We start from the raw sequence: 21,260 nt of genomic DNA, 5'->3' as shown, positions 1-21,260 counted from the left end.
TCAATTTCTTGTTTTTCTTGCATTCAAGTAACAAAGACAGTACAATTTTTCTGCTTAATCATTACAGTCTTTTATTTAGTTTTTATCTGGATTGCCTTTTTTTTTCTAACACAGAAAATGGGTGAGAAAACATAAATTGTATACAAACACAGTACAGTACTGTATTAAAAGATTATGTGTTGCATCAATTACTGTTCAGTAATACAGTACACAAACTTTAAGTCTTCTAAACTCTACCTGTACAGTATTCAGTACAAAGACATCTACAGGTGCAGTATCTATTGTGCACAATTACCACAGATACAGGTACAGTAATCACACCTTATGCAAACATTTTAAATACTGTAAAATGTACAGTAAAATACTGTAAAAATAAAAATACAGGTACAGTACTGTACATGCTTTTTATTTTTTAGTGTACACCTGTACTGTACAATACTGTATCTGGATTTATTTTTACAGTTCTGTACTACAGTACTTTTTTATTCTAACATTAAATGGAACAGTACTGAACATTATTACCGGTAAAAGATTAACTGTAATTGTTGCATCAACTTGGTTCACAATTACAGTAATACAGTACACAAACTTAAACTCTTCTAAATACAGTACAATCACAGCTACAGTATCTATTATGCGCAATGCCCACTAATACAGTAATCACATTCACATACAGTAATATGCAAACATTTTAAACTACAGTACTGTAAATACTGTCCAGTAAAATATTGAAAATAAAAATACCTGTGCAAGTACTGTTAATAAAATACAGTACAGTGCTGTAAATAAAAATACAGGTACTGTACTTTACCTGTATGTACTTTTAATATTTTTAGTGTACACCTGTTCTATACAGTACAGTATCTGGATTTATTTCTACAGTACTGTACTTCAGTACTTTTTTTATTCTAACAGAAAATGGAACAGTACTGAACATTATTAAAAGATTCATTGTTGCATCAACTTTGTTCATAATTACTGTACTGTAATACACAAACTTCAACTCTTCTAAATACAGTACTGTACAGTACAATTACAGGTACAGTATCTATTGAGGGCAATGCCCACTAATAATCACATCTTATGCAAACATTTTAAAGTACAGTACTGTAAATAAAATATGTACAGTACTGTAAATAAAAAAAACAGTACAATTACTGTAAATAACATAATGTACCTAAAATAGTGTACAACTACTGAAAATAAAATTCTGTAAATAAAAACACAGGTTCTGTACTCTACCTGTACATACCTTAACATTTTTAGTGTACACCTGTACAGTACAGTACTGTATATGGATTTATTTTACAGTACTTCAGTACTTTTTCATTCTAAAAGAAAATGGCTCTGAAGACATGAACTACCTGTATATTCTATACAAATACAGTACTGAACATTATTAAGTGTAAAAGATTAATTGTTGCATCAACTTGGTTCACAATTACAGTAATACAGTACACAAACTTAAACTCTTCTAAGTACAGTACAATCACAGCTACAGTATCTATTGTGCGCAATGCCCACTAATACAGTAATCACATTCACATACAGTAATATGCAAACATTTTAAACTACAGTACTGTAAATACTGTCCAGTAAAATATTGAAAATAAAAATACCTGTGCAAGTACTGTTAATAAAATACAGTACAATACTGTAAATAAAAATACAGGTACTGTACTCTACCTGTATGTACAGTACTTTTATTTTTTTTAGTGTACACCTGTTCTATACAGTACAGTATCTGGATTTATTTCTACAGTACTGTACTTCAGTACTTTTTTATTCTAACAGAAAATGGTACAGTACTGAACATTATTAAAAGATTAATTGTTGCATCAACTTTGTTCACAATTACTGTAATACAGTAAACATTTTAAAGTACAGTACTGTATAGTTTTTTGTATCCAATCCAGTACTGTACTTTAAAAATTTTTTAGCTGCAGATGGAGACAATGTTTACATACTGTACTTTAAAATGTTTGTACTGTACTGTTGCTGGAGAGGTCTTGCTTGAAGGTCCGGATACAGAATGATCTGGAACAGGCCAGTGTGTTCTAAAACAGGGAAATACAGTAGTTAGTCATCAGAAATAATGATCATAAACAAAACATTCAACAGTACTTTTAAATAATGTACAGTACTGTATTTAAGCTTTACATACTCTTATACAGTACTGTACTGTATTTAGATAGTGTACTACAGTTACTGTCTACTGTATGTTTTTACTGTACATACCTGTACCTTTATTGGTTTTCTTGTCCCCACAGTGCCAATAATGTTGCTTGTTTTCTTGGGGCATTGGTTATCCTTTTTTCAATTAAATGTCTAGTGGATGTTATTGGTTCTAGAAGCTCCGGGCAGTTATTAAATAATGCAAACTCTTGCAACTGGTGAACTATCTCTAGAGCATCTTGGTAGCTTTTGATTGCTGGCTCACTGGGAATTTCTGTGGTTTCAGCACTTTGATCGTCATCCATGTTCTCATCACTATCTTGTTGTTGATCTATAAGTTCCACAGCATTTGTAAATGTGCTTTCCGTCGCAAGTTCTTTGTCTATGTCAATGTAACGGTCTATTTCACTGTCAACAAGACCTCCTTGCTGGAATAATGAACGAATATCATTGTTTTCTTCTACAGTCACCTGTATTATTTCTGGCAATTCTTCATTATCGTTCCTGTTTGAATTTGAGAAACCAGCTTTTACAAAGCACTTGCAAATGGTATCAGCAGAAATAGACTTGCATGCCATAGAAATCCAGTTGACAGCATCAAGGACTGTTATGGACTTGGCAAGCTGGTGTACATTTTGTGTGGTAGAAATGTTTGCAACCAAGGACTGTAGCAATAATTTTCTATAGTGTGTCTTCATCGTGTAGATAACACCTTGGTCCATTGGCTGTGTTACGCTTGTGGTGTTTGCAGGGAACCAGGCTAATTTTACATTGCTAAGTTTCAGATGTGGATGGCAGGTAGCGTTATCCAAAAACAGGATGACTTTATGACCTTCTCTCTTCATTTTTCTGTCAAAAATCTTGAGCCATTCAGACATTAGTTCTGCTGTCATCCAGGCTTTTTTATTTGCACGCCAAATAACGGGAAGCTGTGTAGTGTCTATGTTTTTGAAGCAACGTGGCTTTGCTGCCTTACCAATCACAAGAGGCTTCTCCAATCTCCCATCCATGTTTCCACAGAGGAACACCGTCAATCTTTCCTTGGATAACTTTCCTCCTGTGCATTTTTCACGTTTAACAGCCAGAGTTTTTGAAGGTAGCAACCTAAAGAATAGGCCAGTTTCATCGCCATTGTAGATATCTTTTGTAGCGTATGGTTCCTTAAGCATTTTGAGCTTTTCTTCCCATTGGCTAACAGTTTCTTGATCTACATCCTTTGCTTCTCCACATATTTCATTCCATACAATGCAATGCCTCCTTTTAAAACTTTCCAACCAGCCATTAGATGCCTTGAAATCTGTTTTGCCTAATTCTTTGGCTAGTGCGAGGGCTTGTGTTTGTAGTATAGGACCAGAAATTGGTACATTTTTAGAGCGTGCAGCTACAAACCATTCCCACAGGAGCTTGTTTAAATCTTCATTTCCAGTTGCCTTCGCTTTCCTCTTCACTTCGCCATTGCCAGCTAACCATTCTTCCATGATTTTCTCTTTATTTTTGATAGCTTCATAAATTTGTGTTTTGCCACACTTAAATTTCTCAACACATTGTTTTACAGACAACTTATCTTTTGTGTAGGCCTCAATCACTTTAACTTTCATAGCAAGAGTAAGAGTGTTGCACTTTCTAGGAGCCATTCTTTGTCACACACCTCTTAAGTTTCAGGGTCCTTCCAACACCCCTTCCGCTTCGTTCCCACACCACTAACGTTTCAGCGTCCTTACAACACCCCTTCCGCTTCCTTCCCACACCACTAACGTTTCTGCATCCTTCTCACATCACTTCCGTGTCAGCGTCTGTTCCAATACCCCTTCCGCTTCCTTCCCACACCACTTAACACCCCTTCCGCTTCCTTTCCACACCACTTAACACCCCTTCCGCTTCCTTCCCACACCACTAACGCTTCTGCGTCCTTCTCTCATCACTTCCGTGTCAGCGTCTGTTCCGTCGTCTTGTTCTTACCTCACTTCCGTTCCGCGTTACATTTTCCGGCTTATCCAGGTTTTCCGGCTTATCAAGGTAAGTGAACCAAATGTATGCGTAATTAACACTGTGACCACTTTCCGTTTCCGCGTTGGACAGTTTCCGGCTTATCCAGGTAGTAAAACAATGAAAGTATACACTAAGCGCCGGGACGGAGGGATATTTCCGACATGGACAGGTTTCCGTGTTATACAGGGTCCGTCTTGGACAGGTTTCACTGTATATACATATATAGATGATTATATAGGTATAGATATATACAGATATATATATATATATATATATATATATATAGATGATTATATATAGGTATAGATATATACAGATATATATATATATATAGATGATTATATATAGGTATAGATATATACAGATATATATATATATATAGATGATTATATATAGGTATAGATATATACATATATATATATATATATATAGATGATTATATATAGGTATAGATATATACAGATATATATATATATATATATATATATATATATATATATATATATATATATATATATATATATATATATATATATATATAGATGATTATATATAGGTATAGATATATACATATATATATAGATGATTATATATAGGTATAGATATATATATATATATATATATATATATATATATATATATATATATATATATATATATATATATATATGATTATATATAGGTATAGATATATACAGATATATATATATATATATATATATATATATATATATATATATATATATATATATATATAGATGATTATATATAGGTATAGATATATACAGATATATATATATATATATATATATATGATTATATATAGGTATAGATATATACAGATATATATATAGATGATTATATATAGGTATAGATATATACAGATATATATATAGATGATTATATATAGGTATAGATATATACAGATATATATATAGATGATTATATATAGGTATAGATATATACAGATATATATATATATATATGATTATATATAGGTATAGATATATACAGATATATATATATATATATATATATATATATATATATATATATATATATATATATATATATATATATATATATATGTGTATACAAGGATGGATACAGCGCCTATATATATCCATTAAATATGGGTGGTAAGTGGGAATATGAGTGAGAGCTAAGGATAATTAGTTAAGGAATAATAACCATTAAAAGAATATAAAAGAATGTTAAAATAAATGATGCTAGAAGAATAATGAATAGATTATGAAACAATGTTCATATGAGTCTTTAGACAATATACAGTCCGTGGTTAATCTTCACATGAAGTTGATGTCAGTAAATAGATGGTATATAATAGCCTTACCAGATATTACCTCAATCTAATGAGGTAAGTATGCCGCACTGGGGGTATATACAGATGGTAGAATCTTCTCCTTGTATCCAGATGTGGTGCATCTTGGGTTTTCGTTAGCCTCCTGGAGTATGCAGGGATGTGTTTCTGGTTGTAGATAGATCCCTTGTACTTCCTTTATGTTGGTAGTTAGCCTCTTGGAGTACCTTTTCTGTCTTGGTATAAATTTTCACTGCAAATTGCAATTGCCACAGCTTGCATAAAATGTGCGTCACCTCTCCAAATCTTACTTTTTAATGCCAATTGCAATTGCCACAGCTTGCAGAACAGTAAATAAAATGTGCGTCACCTCTCCAAATCTTTATATAGTAGCTTTCATTATTTTTTATCTTGTTTGCTGCAAGTTCTCACTTCTTTTTTCACTTCTTGAAAAGCTTCTCAAGAAGTGAAAAAAGAAGTGAGAACTTGCAGCAAACAAGATAAAAAATAATGAAAGCTACTATATAAAGATTTGGAGAGGTGACGCACATTTTATTTACTGTTCTGCAAGCTGTGGCAATTGCAATTGGCATTAAAAAGTAAGATTTGGAGAGGTGACGCACATTTTATGCAAGCTGTGGCAATTGCAATTTGCAGTGAAAATTTATACCAAGACAGAAAAGGTACTCCAAGAGGCTAACTACCAACATAAAGGAAGTACAAGGGATCTATCTACAACCAGAAACACATCCCTGCATACTCCAGGAGGCTAACGAAAACCCAAGAGGCACCACATCTGGATACAAGGAGAAGATTCTACCATCTGTATATACCCCCAGTGCGGCATACTTACCTCATTAGATTGAGGTAATATCTGGTAAGGGTATTATATACCATCTATTTACTGACATCAACTTCATGTGAAGATTAACCACGGACTGTATATTGTCTAAAGACTCATATGAACATTGTTTCATAATCTATTCATTATTCTTCTAGCATCATTTATTTTAACATTCTTTTATATTCTTTTAATGGTTATTATTCCTTAACTAATTATCCTTAGCTCTCACTCATATTCCCACTTACCACCCATATTTAATGGATATATAGGCGCTGTATCCATCCTTGTATACACATTTTTCACTTACTGACTGGGACTTTACATCTCAACCAGTATTTGTTCTATATAGCTGCCACTATACCCTACACAATACTGACTAGCGCCAACTATAGAGTATCACTTGTGTTTACCCAGTGTACTGAGTGAACACATTTTACTTGCTTCTCTATATATATATATATATATAGATGATTATATATAGGTATAGATATATACAGATATATATATATATATATGATTATATATAGGTATAGATATATACAGATATATATATATATATAGATGATTATATATAGGTATAGATATATACAGTATATAAATATGAATATCTATTTAAAAATACTTAGAAGATATCCCCCTATGTGCAGAACATTGGAATATGAAATATCTACAGTAAATACATAGTTTAACATTTTATTAAATATAAATATTGCATAATTATGATTTTACATGTTTCCAGACACCATACGATAGTTTCGGCCTCCTATGGGCCTTGTCATTGAGGTGCAGCCACATTCCTCTAATCACACTGGGCGAGGACTCCACAACTGGTTTCCCCTATCACCCTAAGGGAGACCTCCCTAGGGTCATTATTCAAATGCATACAAGCGCTCTACCAGGAACGAACAACTCAATAGCTTGTTCTAGGAGCAGATTTTTTAGCCTAGTTGTGCTTTTTCACAAAGTAAAACTTTCCTGAAGTATATCAGTCTGATCCAGCCAAGTTAGGTCAATCCAGTCCCGAAATACCAGGCAATTCTCCTTTGAACAAGGAACATGACATCTACATTTACAGCATCTACTCCATTACAATAATTGGCCCACCACAAATTTTCTTTGATATTTTTTCTACAATAAGCATTTTTTGTACCATACCTTACAGTCATAAAATGTATACTTGATTCAATAGTTTAGTAGGTTACAAAAACACTACATCCTCCTATATTTCAAGCCAAAAGACCTTGTGTTATGTGGGTGCAAATTACATTGTTGTTTGTTGACAGCATCAGTTAATGAATCTCTCAGTATATGGAGTGCCAGGGCACCAGGCAAGGGGGGGGGAGCAGAACCATATTATTGCTCTGTATATATTTGAGAGAAACACTCTTGGCGACAGGTACGCTAATGTTCCCAGTATATAACTATACACTGAGCTAATTACTGTGACCATAGCAGATTATCCAGTGCAGACACTAAACGGATTTTATTGGGTTATCACATAATAATAGCAGCTTCTTTTCATTCACATCCAGAGCACATTATAATCCTGGACAAAAGGTTCAGCCAGCTGGCCCACACTCTGCGTAACATGGCTCTCAACTAGGGAATGAAAGAGAGAGATTAAACCTACATGTCACATGAAGTTAAGCACATAACTGATACAAGAGCTGTGGTCCCTGTATAACGTCCTGGCTCAAGCTATAATTTTATTGATATGTAAGAGGCTCTGAGAGTTGCATTAGTAGATCCACCAGCTATATCATCATTATATACAAATCATTATTTTCCTTTTAGTAACACAGGTATTAGCTACAAACGGATGGAAATAAAGGTCCTAACAGCTTCACCATAACTGCAACAATTATTATAATTTGTTAAAGCTAGAATAAAGCTTTCACTCAAATAACCAGGAGATGTTGGTGCTCTCTGAAACAAAAAAATGCAGCTGGACAGTCAAATATTTATATGAAGTCATTCATTAATCATAAGCATTTCTAAAAACTAATGATATTCACTCTACGTCTATCAACAATTCTTTAATAATAACTTCTCTCTCTCAATTGTCTGATCTTAAACTCTCACGCCAGAAGCTGTCAGGCTCAGAACAGTTGTGTTTCAGCCAAATGAACTGGTAGATTTAACAAAGGGCGGGCGGACATTATTCGCTGTAGCTAATCATGTCCGCCCGACATCAATAAATGCCGACAGCATATGCTGTCTGCATTTATCATTGCACAAGCATTTCTGGTGAACTGCTTGTGCAATACCACCCCCTGCATATTCGCGGCCAATCAGCCTCTTGCAGAGGTGTCAATCATCACTATCGTATTTGATCGGTAGGATTGCAGTCTGCCAGTATCAGAGGTGGCGGACGGGTTAAGGAGTAGCGGTCTTATGATCGCTGCTTCTTAAATCCGAGGTTCTTGCGGAATGAGCAGCATACGCTGCTTAATAAATCGGCCCCTAAATCTCAGACAACAAGGATGACAACTACTTGAGTGAAACTCATAAAACCAAGGAAATGCCGGGTCTCACTTAGGCTCTGATGAGAGAAAGTGCCACGAGGTGTCAAGATATTCAAAAGGCATCCAATGCCAAATCGGGAAAGCCGGCAAAAAATTCCAAGAGGCTGAAAGTACTGTTTAAAGGCAGCATCACCGAGAGGCACTTTACTATACATTTCAGTAGGTGGTGATGCTTCTCTGATACCGATAATATATTAAAAGCAACAACATCACCTATATCTTAGGTGTAATGTAAATGATCCCTTTGCACAGTACTATATGACAATACAATTTGCATGTGTCACCGAAACTCAACCCCTGCTTGTACAAAACAATAGTGACTTAAACGTATTAATAATACACCTATATGAGCTGGGGGATTGTGGGTATATGATACGTGTGTATTCATTGTTTAATGTATATGTATTGTATAGTATAATGTAAGCGTGATTGTACTGATCTTCTATTGTGTCCTTAGGAGTGAATTTTTTACTTTTTGCGTTCTCCATATCCATATTTACATTATATTTAAAACGCGCATTCACTGTCACAATATTCATATTTTACAATATTGTGATCTCGTTTTCGCGTTTCCATATTTTGCAATATTGCAGATGTGTTTTCACAATGGTAATATTCATATTTCATAATATTGCGAATGTGTTCTACTTTAATATATATTTATATTTAAACGTCTTCTATGTTAATATATATATTCATTTTTTTATAGAACACATTTGCTACAGTGGGATCACAAAAACACGATCACGCAATTATGATTTCAATATTTTGAAATATGAATATTTCAATCGCCAAAAAGTGATCGCAATATTGTGAAATATGGAAACTGGGTAGCGCAATTACAATATTGTGAAATATGAATATTAAGAACATGAAACCTTAAAATAAGTAAAAAAATAAACGCCTACGGACACAATAGAAGATTAGTACAATCACGTTTACAAACATATTTTAACATTATACTGTTACGGTGCCGCTCATCGCCGTTTTCTTGCGGCTCCCAGATCATCTGCTGACTCTCTTCAGTGTTGCGTTGCCTAGCAGCATGACGCACATTCTGGGACTACCCACTCTGATGATGTCAGACGGGTTATATATACTCTGCGGCTTGGATCACCGGCGCCCATTTGTTGGTCTCAATTCTGCTGCTGTCCTGTGAGTAGTGTGTGTTTTTCTTGATATCGAACCTCTGCCTGCCTTACTTATCTTCTGGATATTCCCTAAACTGCCTGATCAAAGTTACCTCTGCCTGCCTGACTATGCTAGTGCTAAACACTAAACTGTCTGAGCTAATTTGCCAAACCTCTGCCTGCCTGACTACGCTAGTGCTAAACCCTAAACTGTCTCATCAAAGTTGCCAAACCTCTGCCTGTCTGACTACACATGTGCTTAACCCTAAACTGTCTGATCAAGTTGCCAAACCTCTGCCTGTCTGACTAGTCATCTGGATCTTCCCTATACTGCCTGATCACAGCTGCCAGACCTCTGCCTGCCTGAACCTATTGTGAGTACCTTTTTCTCTTATATCTGTCTGGAAACTGTTGTGGGTCACGTCCTGGTTAATTCTCAGTGTGCTAGTGTGTGTTTCAAATTCATCCTAGCATTTGGGTCTGATCCTGGACTGACACCTTATCCCTGACAGTACAAAGGGGCCAAAGTAAGGACCCCGCTGAATTAGCCAGGGCCATGACCCACCGAGGACAACTCCTAGGAGCCCATTCAGCACATCTGCAATCCTTGGATTCCAAACTGGATCAGATTGCTGCTCTTCTTCAAAATCTCACTACTCCTGTCCAGACTAAGTTTCCCGCAGCCATTGCTGCTGCGGCTATTCCTGACACAATCGGCTCTCCTGTTACGGTGCCGTTAATCGCCGTTTTCTTGCGGCTCCCAGATCTTCTGCTGACTCTCTTCAGTGTTGCCTAGCAGTATGACACACATTCTGGGACTACCCACTCTGATGACATCAGACGGGTTATATAGACTCTGCGGGTTGGATCACTGGCGCCCATTTGTTGGTCTCGATTCTGCTGCTGTCCTGTGAGTAGTGTATGTTTTTCTTGATATCGAACCTCTGCCTGCCTTACTTATCTTCTAGATATTCCCTAAACTGCCTGATCAAAGTTGCCAAACCTCTGCCTGCCTGACTATGCTAGTGCTAAACCCTAAACTGTCTGATCTAATTTGCCAAACCTCTGCCTGCCTGACTACGCTAGTGCTATACCCTAAACTGTCTGATCTAATTTGCCAAACCTCTGCCTGCCTGACTATGCTAGTGCTATACCCTAAACTGTCTGATCTAATTTGCCAAACCTCTGCCTGCCTGACTACGCATGTGCTTAACCCTAAACTGTCTGATCAAGTTGCCAAACCTCTGCCTGTCTGAATAGTCATCTGCATCTTCCCTATACTGCCTGATCACAGCTGCCAGACCTCTGCCTGCCTGAACCTATTGTGAGTACCTTTTTCTCCTGACTACGCCTGTGGTTAACCCTAAACTGTCTGATCAAAGTTGCCAAACCTCTGCCTGCCTGACTACGCCTGTGGTTAACCCTAAACTGTCTGATCAAAGTTGCCAAAACTCTGCCTGCCTGACTACGCCTGTGCTTAACCCTAAACTGCCTGATCAAAGTTGTCAAACCTCTGCCTGTCTTCTGACTAGTCATCTGGATTTTCCCTATACTGCCTGATCACAGCTGCCAAACCTCTGCCTGTCTGACTAGGCATGTGCTTAACCCTAAACTGTCTGATCAAGTTGCCAAACCTCTGCCTGTCTGAATAGTCATCTGGATTTTCCCTATACTGCCTGATCACAGCTGCCAAACATCTGCCTGCCTGAACCTATTGTGAGTACCTTTTTCTCTTATATCTGTCTGGAAACTGTTGTGGGTCACGTCCTGGTTAATTCTTAGTGTGCTAGTGTGTGTTTTAAATTCATCCTAGCATTTGGGTCTGACACCTTATCCCTGACAGTACAAAGGGGCCAAAGTATGGACTCCGCTGAATTAGCCAGGGCCATGACCCACCAACTCCTAGGAGCCCATTCAGCACATCTGCAATCCTTGGATTCCAAACTGGATCAAATTGCTGCTCTTCTTCAAAATCTCACTACTCCTATCCAGACTAACTGTCCCGCAGCCCTTGCTGCTGCGGCTAGTCCTGACACAATCAGCTCTCCTCTTCAATCTGAAGGACATTTGATTCCTAGAATACCTCTTCCTGCCAAGTACAATGGTATTCCTGAAGACTGTTGTGGGTTCTTAAATCAGTGTTGTCTACACTTCAAAAATAACCCACAAATGTTTTCCACCTCATCCTCCAAAATCACCTTTCTCATTTGAAGGGAAAAGCTTTGGCTTGGGTATCACCTCTACTCAAAAAGAATGATCCCCTGTTAAATAATGTGGATTCCTTCATAGCCACTTTTTCATCTGTATTCGATAAGCCTAGAAGATCTGCCACAGCAGAAGCTGGATTATTGGATTTACAATTACAACAAGGTACCCTTTCTGTGGCCCGGTACTCTATAGAATTTCGCACTCTAGCCGCTGAGATCTCTTGGAACCAAGTGGCCTTAAGAGCTGGCTTTTGCAAAGGATTGTCCGAACGCATGAAGGATAAGCTTGTGTTCCGAGACCTGACAAATTCTTTAGAGGAGCTCATCAATTTGTGCATCAGACTTGACGCCCGGTACTTTGAGTGTCAACAAGAAAGAGACCGGAACCGGAGGCCAGTACCCAAATCATCCTTTCTCCTGGCTCCTTGTTTCTCTAATCCTGCACCACAAAGTTCCTCTTCCTCTGATACCATGGAACCCATGGAAGTGGGTGCCATTAAGCTAACTGAAACTGAGCGCCTGAGAAGGCGCACATTGGGACTGTGTCTGTATTGTGGCATAAAGGGCCACATGTTAAAGGATTGCCCTACCAGGCCAGTAAAAGACCGGGCTTAACTCCTGATTGAGGGACTGACTTAATCCAACCCTGTTCATCATCCCTCAATCCTAAACTCGTTGTTCCTGTAACCATCCACCTCAAGATACTAGTTCTCCCCATCAGAAGAAATAAGGCAATTGCTGATCGTAAACGAGTGAAAGCATCTACATATCGTAGTGGGGAAAATTCCTCTGCCTCAAACAACCTTGTGCTAAACTAGGTCCTCCATTTATTGGATACTTTTGAATTGTTAATCAGGTCTGTTCTACAGCTTATCGAGTGGCTCTACCTAAGACTCCTAAAACCGGCCATCGAAAACAAATATTCCACCAAGGCGAGGTCTCCTCCTCCTACACTTATAGATGGTAACCACGAATTGTAGGTCAGCCACTTTTTGGACTGCAGATTACGTGGTAACCAGTTGCATTATCTAATTACTGAACGCTCCTGGGAACCTGATCATCATGTCCATGCCTAAGGCCTTTCATAGGGCTCATCCCAACAAACCTTGTCTTGGCCCCTGGAGGGATCCCTGAGAAGGGGGCATTGTCACGGTGCCGTTCATCGCCATTTTCTTGCGGCTTCCAGATCTTCTGCTGCCTCTCTTCAGCGTTGCGTTGCCTAGCAGCATGACGCACATTCTGGGATTACCCGCTCTGATGACGCCATGCAGGTTATATATACTCTACAGCTTGGATAACCAGGGCCCGTTTGTTGGTCTCCATTCTGCTGCTATTCTGTGAGTAGTGTGTGTTTTTCTTGATATTGAACCTCTGCCTGCCTGACCAATCTTCTGGATCTTCCCTAAACTTCCTGATCAAAGTTGCTGAACCTCTGCCTGCCTGACTACGCTAGTGCTAAACCCGAAAATGTCTGATCTAATTTGCCAAACCTCTGTCTGCCCGACTACCCCTGTGCTTAACCATAAACTGTCTGATCAAAGTTGCCAAACCTCTGCCTGCCTGTTTTGGGTCACGTCCTCGTTAATTCTCAGTGTGCTAGCGTGTGTTTCAAATTCATCCTAGGATTTGGGTCTTATCCTGGACTGACACCTTATCCCTTATCCCTGATATTTCCCCAGTGTGACAAATCTAGTGAGTGTACAGTGAAACTGAAATTATATTCACATCATTTGAAGTGTCAATACACAGAAAACGTCTGTAATGTGTAAGCATGCTTTAAAGACACCCGCCACCCCGGGTGCCTGCATCACAGCTCAGTGGCAATGTCGGTGGACTTTTGCAAAGGTTGCGGTCACAATTATATCCTATGGGAGACACAATGCCACTCCTCAGCAAATTGAGGTTTGACAAATGTTTTGGAATATATTAAGCCACAGACGGACTGCAAGCCTTGCAAACCCAAACAGACAATTTCTCGACGGTCTGTCTATGTTTTGAATATCAGAGCCTCAAACACAAAATTTAGAAAAAGAGGACATTCACCCAGTCACAGAAAACCAAGGAAATGAAAGGATTCACTGAAACACATACAGGCCAGGAAATGTCAGCACTAATCAGTCGTACAAAACCAAGGAAATGCCATCCATTACTCAATACTCATTTAAAGAAAAGCCAGGAAACGTCTGCACTCAATCATAGACAGAAAAGTCCGAAAATGCCATCACTTATTCATAGGCAGAAAAGTCAGGAAATGCCAGCACTCATTCATAGATGGAAAAGTCAGGAAATGCCAGCACTCATTCATAGACAGAAAAGTCAGGAAATGCCTCAGGAAATGCCTCAGGAAATGCCAGCACTCATTCATAGATAGAAAAGTCAGGAAATGCCAGCACTCATTCATAGACAGAAAAGTCAGGAAATGCCAGCACTCATTCATAGACGGAAAAGTCAGGAAATGCCAGCACTCATTCATAGACGGAAAAGTGAGGAAATGCCAACACTCATTCATAGACGGAAAAGGTCTCAGATATGTTTGGCAAACAACTTTTTTTTTGCATATCTGCAATTAAGACATTTATTTGAAGACCTAAGGAGGAGATACAATTTTAATTGGTGGTTTGGTAATCTTGAGCCCGCTATTAATATATATAAGCAAGTAAAATATTCCATCGGATTTCTTTATAATATTTTGATAAACTTTTCAGATCAGAATAATTTGAATGGACTATTTTCAAGATGGAGGAAAGATTTATCTTCTATTACTATTGAGGAGATTAGGGCTAGTTTTGAATTGGCAAGAAGGGCATCTTTTATGATACCCTGGAGAGAGTCACAGTGCAGTCTTATAAATAGGGTATATATAACACCTCTCCAGTTAAGTACATGGTTTCTAAACAGTGCATATAAATGTTCTAGATGTAATGCTGCATCTGCAGACCTTTTACAATGCGTTTGTCCATGAATTAGACAATTTTGGAACAAAGTTCATTTTTGGCTAATCAAAGCCTTGGAGCAAGATTTTAACATAGATATCAAGGATATATTTTTTATGTAGTCCAGATAGAAATAGGAGTTATAATCCTATTAACGCAGCAATTTTAGTAGGTCAACTGGAAAGTTAAACATGCCCCAACTTTGCATCATTTAAAAAAGCAATTGCTAATCTGATCATTTTAGAACAATATTATCTATCCAATAGTTCAGAAAAATAATAATTAAAAACTACTTACATAAGTGGGTAGGTCCAATTAAAATATTTTACCTTGGAGATCCAACAACAACTTATAGCAGCACTTAGAAAGGACAATTTATAGACACAATGGTAAACTTCCAATACAATGGTCAGATGTCAACACATCTTACATCTGATTGAGCTTGTATGGGACTAATGGAGATTGGAGGACTCTATTTTTTCTCTCTTCCTTTTTTCTTCTCTTTCATCTGTCTTTGATGTTTTTGTACCCAGTTCTATGAGTAGAACTGGGTACAAATAGTGCCACAATTTCAATAATATTTCTTTAAGAGCTGTTGTGTTTATAAAGGTTAGGTATTTAATAGAAATGTTGATAAGATAGGAATATTAGATTGGAGAGGAAGCAATGGGGAAACCTAATTCTAATATCCAATATGCTGCTAATTGTACAGGGCCTTTCACACCTTAATGGCCACTTCTATTAGTGACCATGATGCCCATTTATCAAGCAGCCAATAGAATGCGAGCTCAATCCTATTGGCTGATTGGATCAGCCAATAGGATTAAACTTCAATCCAATTGGCTGATTGCATCAGCCAATAGGATTTTTTCTACCTTAATTCATCAGCCAATCGGAAACTAAGGGACGCCATCTTGGATGACATCACTTAAAGGTACCTTCATTCTTTTTTAGTCGTAGTATGAAGAGGATGCTCTGCGTCAGATGTCTTGAAGATGGACCTGCTCCACGCCGGATGGATGAAGATAGAAGATGCCGTCTGGATGAAGACTTCTGCCGGTCTGGAGGACCACTTCTTCCCGGCTTAGATGAAGGCTTCTGCCCGTCTGGAAGACCACTTCGTCCAACTTGGATGAAGAGGTCTCCCGGTAAGTCGATCTTCAGGGGGTTAGTGTTAGGTTTTCTAAGGGTATATTGGGTGGGTTTTATTTTTTAGATTAGGGCAAAAGAGCTAACTGCCTTTTTAAGGGCAATGCCCATCCAAATGCCCTTTTCAGGGCAATAGGGAGCTTAGTTTTTTTAGATAGTATTTTATTTGGGGGGTTGGTTGTGTGGGTGGTGGGTTTTACTGTTGGGGGGGTTGTTTGTATTTTTTTTTTCAGGTAAAAGAGCTGATTACTTTGGGGCAATGCCCCGCAAAAGGCGCTTTTAAGGGCTATTGGTAGTTTAGTTTAGTTTAGTTTAGGCTAGGGTTTTTTTTTATTTTGGGGAGGCTTTTTTATTTTAATGGGGCTATTAGATTAGGTGTAATTAGTTTAAATTTCTTTAATTTGTTTATTATTTTCTGTAATTTAGTGTTTGTTTTATTTTGTATTTTAGCTAATTTAATATAGGTAATTGTATTTAATTTAGTTAATTTATTTAATTATAGTGTAGTGTTAGATGTTAGTGTAACTTAGGTTAGGTTTTATTTAACAGGTAAATTTGTCTTTATTTTAACTAGGTAGTTATTAAATAGTTAATAACTATTTAATAACTATTCTACCTAGTTAAAATAAATACAAACTTGCCTGTAAAATAAAAATAAACCCTAAGCTAGATACAATGTAACTATTAATTATATTGTAGCTATCTTAGGGTTTACTTTATAGGTAAGTATTTAGTTTTAAATATGAATAATTCAGTTAATTTTAGGAATATTTATTTAGATTTATTTAAATTATATTTAAGTTAGGGGGTGTTAGGTTTAGGGTTAGACTTAGGTTTAGGGGTTAATAATTTTAATATAGTGGTGGCGACGTTGGGGGCGGCAGATTAGGGGTTAATAAATGTAGGTAGGTGGCGGCGATGTTAGGGTCAGCAGATTAGGGGTTAATAATATTTAACTAATGTTTGCTAGGCGGGAGTGCGGCGGTTTAGAGGTTAATATGTTTATTATAGTGGTGGCGACGTTGGGGGCAGCAGATTAGGGGTTAATAAGTGTAGGTAGGTGGCGGCGGCGATATTGAGGGCGGCAAATTAGGGGTTAATAAATATAATGTAGGTGTCGTCGATGTTGGGGGCAGCAGATTAGGGGTTCATAAGTATAATGTAGGTGGTGGCGGTGGCCGGAGGGGCAGATTAGGGGTTAATAATATAATGTAGGTGTCAGCGATGTCGGGGGCGGCAGATTAGGGGTTAATAAGTGTAAGATTAGGGGTGTTTAGACTTGGGGTTCATGTTAGGGTGTAGACATAAATTTTATTTCCCCATAGGAATCATTGGGGCTGCGTTAAGGAGTTTTACACAGCTTTTTTGCAGGTGTTAGGCTTTTTTTCAGCCTGCTCTCCCCGTTGACTGACTTAAAGGGACACTAAACCCAAAATGTTTCTTTCATGATTCAGATAGAGAAAACAAATTTAAACAATATTACAATTTACTTCTATTATTTATTTTGCTTAATTTTTTAGATATTCTTAGTTGAAGAAAAAGCAATCAACATGTGTGAGCCAATCACACAAGGCTTCTATGTGCAGGAACCAATCAGCAGCTACTGAGCCTATCTAGATATGCTTTTCAGCAAAGAATATCAAGAGAATAAAACAAATGATATACTAGAAGTAAATTAGAAAGTTGTTTAAAATTGTATGCTCTTTTTAAATCATGAAAGAAAAATTGTGGGTTTCATGTCCCTTTAAGCAGCGCTGGTATTGGAGTGCGGTAATGAGCAAAATTTTGCTCAATGCTCACTTCTTGTCTTTTAACGACGGGTTTGTAAAAACCCGTAATACCAGCGCTGCAGGTAAGTGAGCGGTGAGTGAAAACTGCTCGTTAGCACCGCACAGCCTCTAACGCAAAACTCGTAATCTAGGTGTATATATTTTTAGGTACTTAACATTTATAATAATTTATTAAAATCAATACTGTCATTTTTTAATAATTTAACCTAATATAGCTCTTGTCAGGGATAGCACACTTGCAAAGCCCTATGTTCTTCATGTGCGCTATACCTCACATGAGTTATATTAATATGCTTTATTCATGTGAACTATACCTGACATGAGTTATATTAATGTGCTTTATTCATATGCGCTATACCTGACATGAGTTATATTAATGTGCTTTATTCATATGCGCTATACCTGACATGAGTTATATTAATATGCTTTATTCATATGCGCTATACCTGACATGAGTTATATTAATATGCTTTATTCATGTGCGCTATACCTGACATGAGTTATATTAATATGCTTTATTCATGTGCGCTATACCTGACATGAGTTATATTAATGTGCTTTATTCATGTGCGCTATACCTGACAAGAGTTATATTAATATGCTTTATTCATATGCGCTATACCTGACATGAGTTATATTAATGTGCTTTATTCATGTGTGCTATACCTGACATGAGTTATATTAATATGCTTTATTCATGTGCGCTATACCTGACATGAGTTATATTAATATGCTTTATTCATGTGCGCTATACCTGACATGAGTTATATTAATATGCGTTCTTCATGTGCGCTATACCTGACATCAGTTATATTAATATGCTTTATTCATATGCGCTATACCTGACATGAGTTATATTAATATGCTTTATTCATGTGCGCTATACCTGACATGAGTTATATTAATATGCTTTATTCATGTGCGCTATACCTGACATGAGTTATATTAATATGCTTTATTCATGTGCGCTATACCTGACATGAGTTATATTAATATGCTTTATTCATGTGCGTTATACCTGACATGAGTTATATTAATATGCTTTATTCATATGCGCTATACCTGACATGAGTTATATTAATATGCTTTATTCATATGCGCTATACCTGACATGAGTTATATTAATATGCATTCTTAATGTGCGCTATACCTGACATGAGTTATATTAATATGCTTTATTCATGTGCGCTATACCTGACATGAGTTATATTAATATGCATTCTTCATGTGCGCTATACCTGACATGAGTTATATTAATATGCTTTATTCATGTGCGCTATACCTGACAAGAGTTATATTAATATGCATTCTTCATGTGCACTATACCTGACATGAGTTATATTAATATGCTTTATTCATGTGCGCTATCCCTGACATGAGTTATATTAATGTGCTTTATTCATGTGCGCTATACCTGATATGAGTTATATTAATGTGCATTCTTCATGTGCGCTATACCTGACATGAGTTATAGTAATATGCTTTATTCATGTGCACTATACCTGACATGAGTTATATTAATATGCATTCTTCATGTGCGCTATACCTGACATGAGTTATATTAATATGCTTTATTCATGTGCGCTATACCTGAAATGAGTTATATTAATATGCATTCTTCATGTGCGCTATACCTAACATGAGTTATATTAATATGCTTTATTCATATGCGCTATACCTGACATGAGTTATATTAATATGCTTTATTCATATGCGCTATACCTGACATGAGTTATATTAATATGCTTTATTCATATGCGCTATACCTGACATGAGTTATATTAATATGCTTTATTCATATGCGCTATACCTGACATGAGTTATATTAATATGCTTTATTCATATGCGCTATACCTGACATGAGTTATATTAATATGCTTTATTCATATGCGCTATACCTGACATGAGTTATATTAATATGCATTCTTAATGTGCGCTATACCTGACATGAGTTATATTAATATGCTTTATTCATGTGCGCTATACCTGACATGAGTTATATTAATATGCATTCTTGTGCACTATACCTGACATGAGTTATATTAATATGCTTTATTCAAGTGCACTATACCTGACATGAGTTATATTAATATGCATTCTTCATGTGCGCTATACCTGACATGAGTTATATTAATATGCTTTATTCATGTGCGCTATACCTGACATGAGTTACATTAATATGCTTTATTGATGTGCGCTATACCTGACATGAGTTATATTAATATGCTTTATTCATTTGCACTATACCTGACATGAGTTATATTAATATGCTTTATTCATGTGCACTATACCTGACATGAGTTATATTAATATGCTTTATTCATGTGCACTATACCTGACATGAGTTATATTAATATGCTTTATTCATGTGCGCTTTACCTGACATGAGTTATATTAATATGCTTTATTCATGTGCGCTATACCTGACATGAGTTATATTAATATGCTTTATTCATGTGCGCTATACCTGACATGAGTTATATTAATATGCTTTATTCATATGCGCTATACCTGACATGAGTTATATTAATATGCTTTATTCATGTGCGCTATACCTGACATGAGTTATATTAATATGCTTTATTCATGTGCGCTATACCTGACATGAGTTATATTAATATGCTTTATTCATGTGCGCTATACCTGACATCAGTTATATTAATATGCTTTATTCATGTGCGCTATACCTGACATGAGTTATATTAATGTGCATTCTTCATGTGCGCTATACCTGACATGAGTTATATTAATGTGCATTCTTCATGTGCGCTATACCTGACATGAGTTATATTAATATGCTTTATTCATGTGCGCTATACCTGACATGAGTAATATTAATATGCATTCTTCATGTGCGCTATACCTGACATGAGTTATATTAATATGCATTCTTCATGTACGCTATACCTGACATGAGTTATATTAATGTGCATTCTTCATGTGCGCTATACCTGACATGAGTTATATTAATATGCTTTATTCATGTGCGCTATACCTGACATGAGTTATATTAATATGCTTTATTCATGTGCGCTATACCTGACATGAATTATATTAATATGCATTCTTCATGTGCACTATACCTGACATGAGTTATATTAATATGCATTCTTCATGTGCGCTATACCTGACATGAGTTATATTAATATGCATTCTTCATGTGCGCTATACCTGACATGAGTTATATTAATATGCTTTAT

General features: G+C 36.6%; 1 protein-coding gene across 1 annotated transcript; it reads right to left on the bottom strand.

Annotated features, from left to right (window-relative positions):
- Positions 1 to 2,246: 2,246 nt before the first annotated feature.
- Positions 2,247 to 3,809, bottom strand: LOC128652191 (tigger transposable element-derived protein 4-like). The gene is made up of 2 exons (XM_053705130.1): positions 2,791 to 3,809; positions 2,247 to 2,679 (listed from the first exon to the last, which is right to left on the bottom strand). Exons 1-2 carry the CDS (start codon positions 3,807 to 3,809, stop codon positions 2,247 to 2,249), a joined length of 1,452 nt encoding a protein of 483 aa, XP_053561105.1.
- Positions 3,810 to 21,260: the final 17,451 nt, after the last annotated feature.

This window comes from Bombina bombina, chromosome 3, assembly GCF_027579735.1.
Source record: "Bombina bombina isolate aBomBom1 chromosome 3, aBomBom1.pri, whole genome shotgun sequence".
NCBI classification, from domain to species: domain Eukaryota; kingdom Metazoa; phylum Chordata; class Amphibia; order Anura; family Bombinatoridae; genus Bombina; species Bombina bombina.
This window is presented reverse-complemented; position numbering and strand designations above follow the sequence as displayed.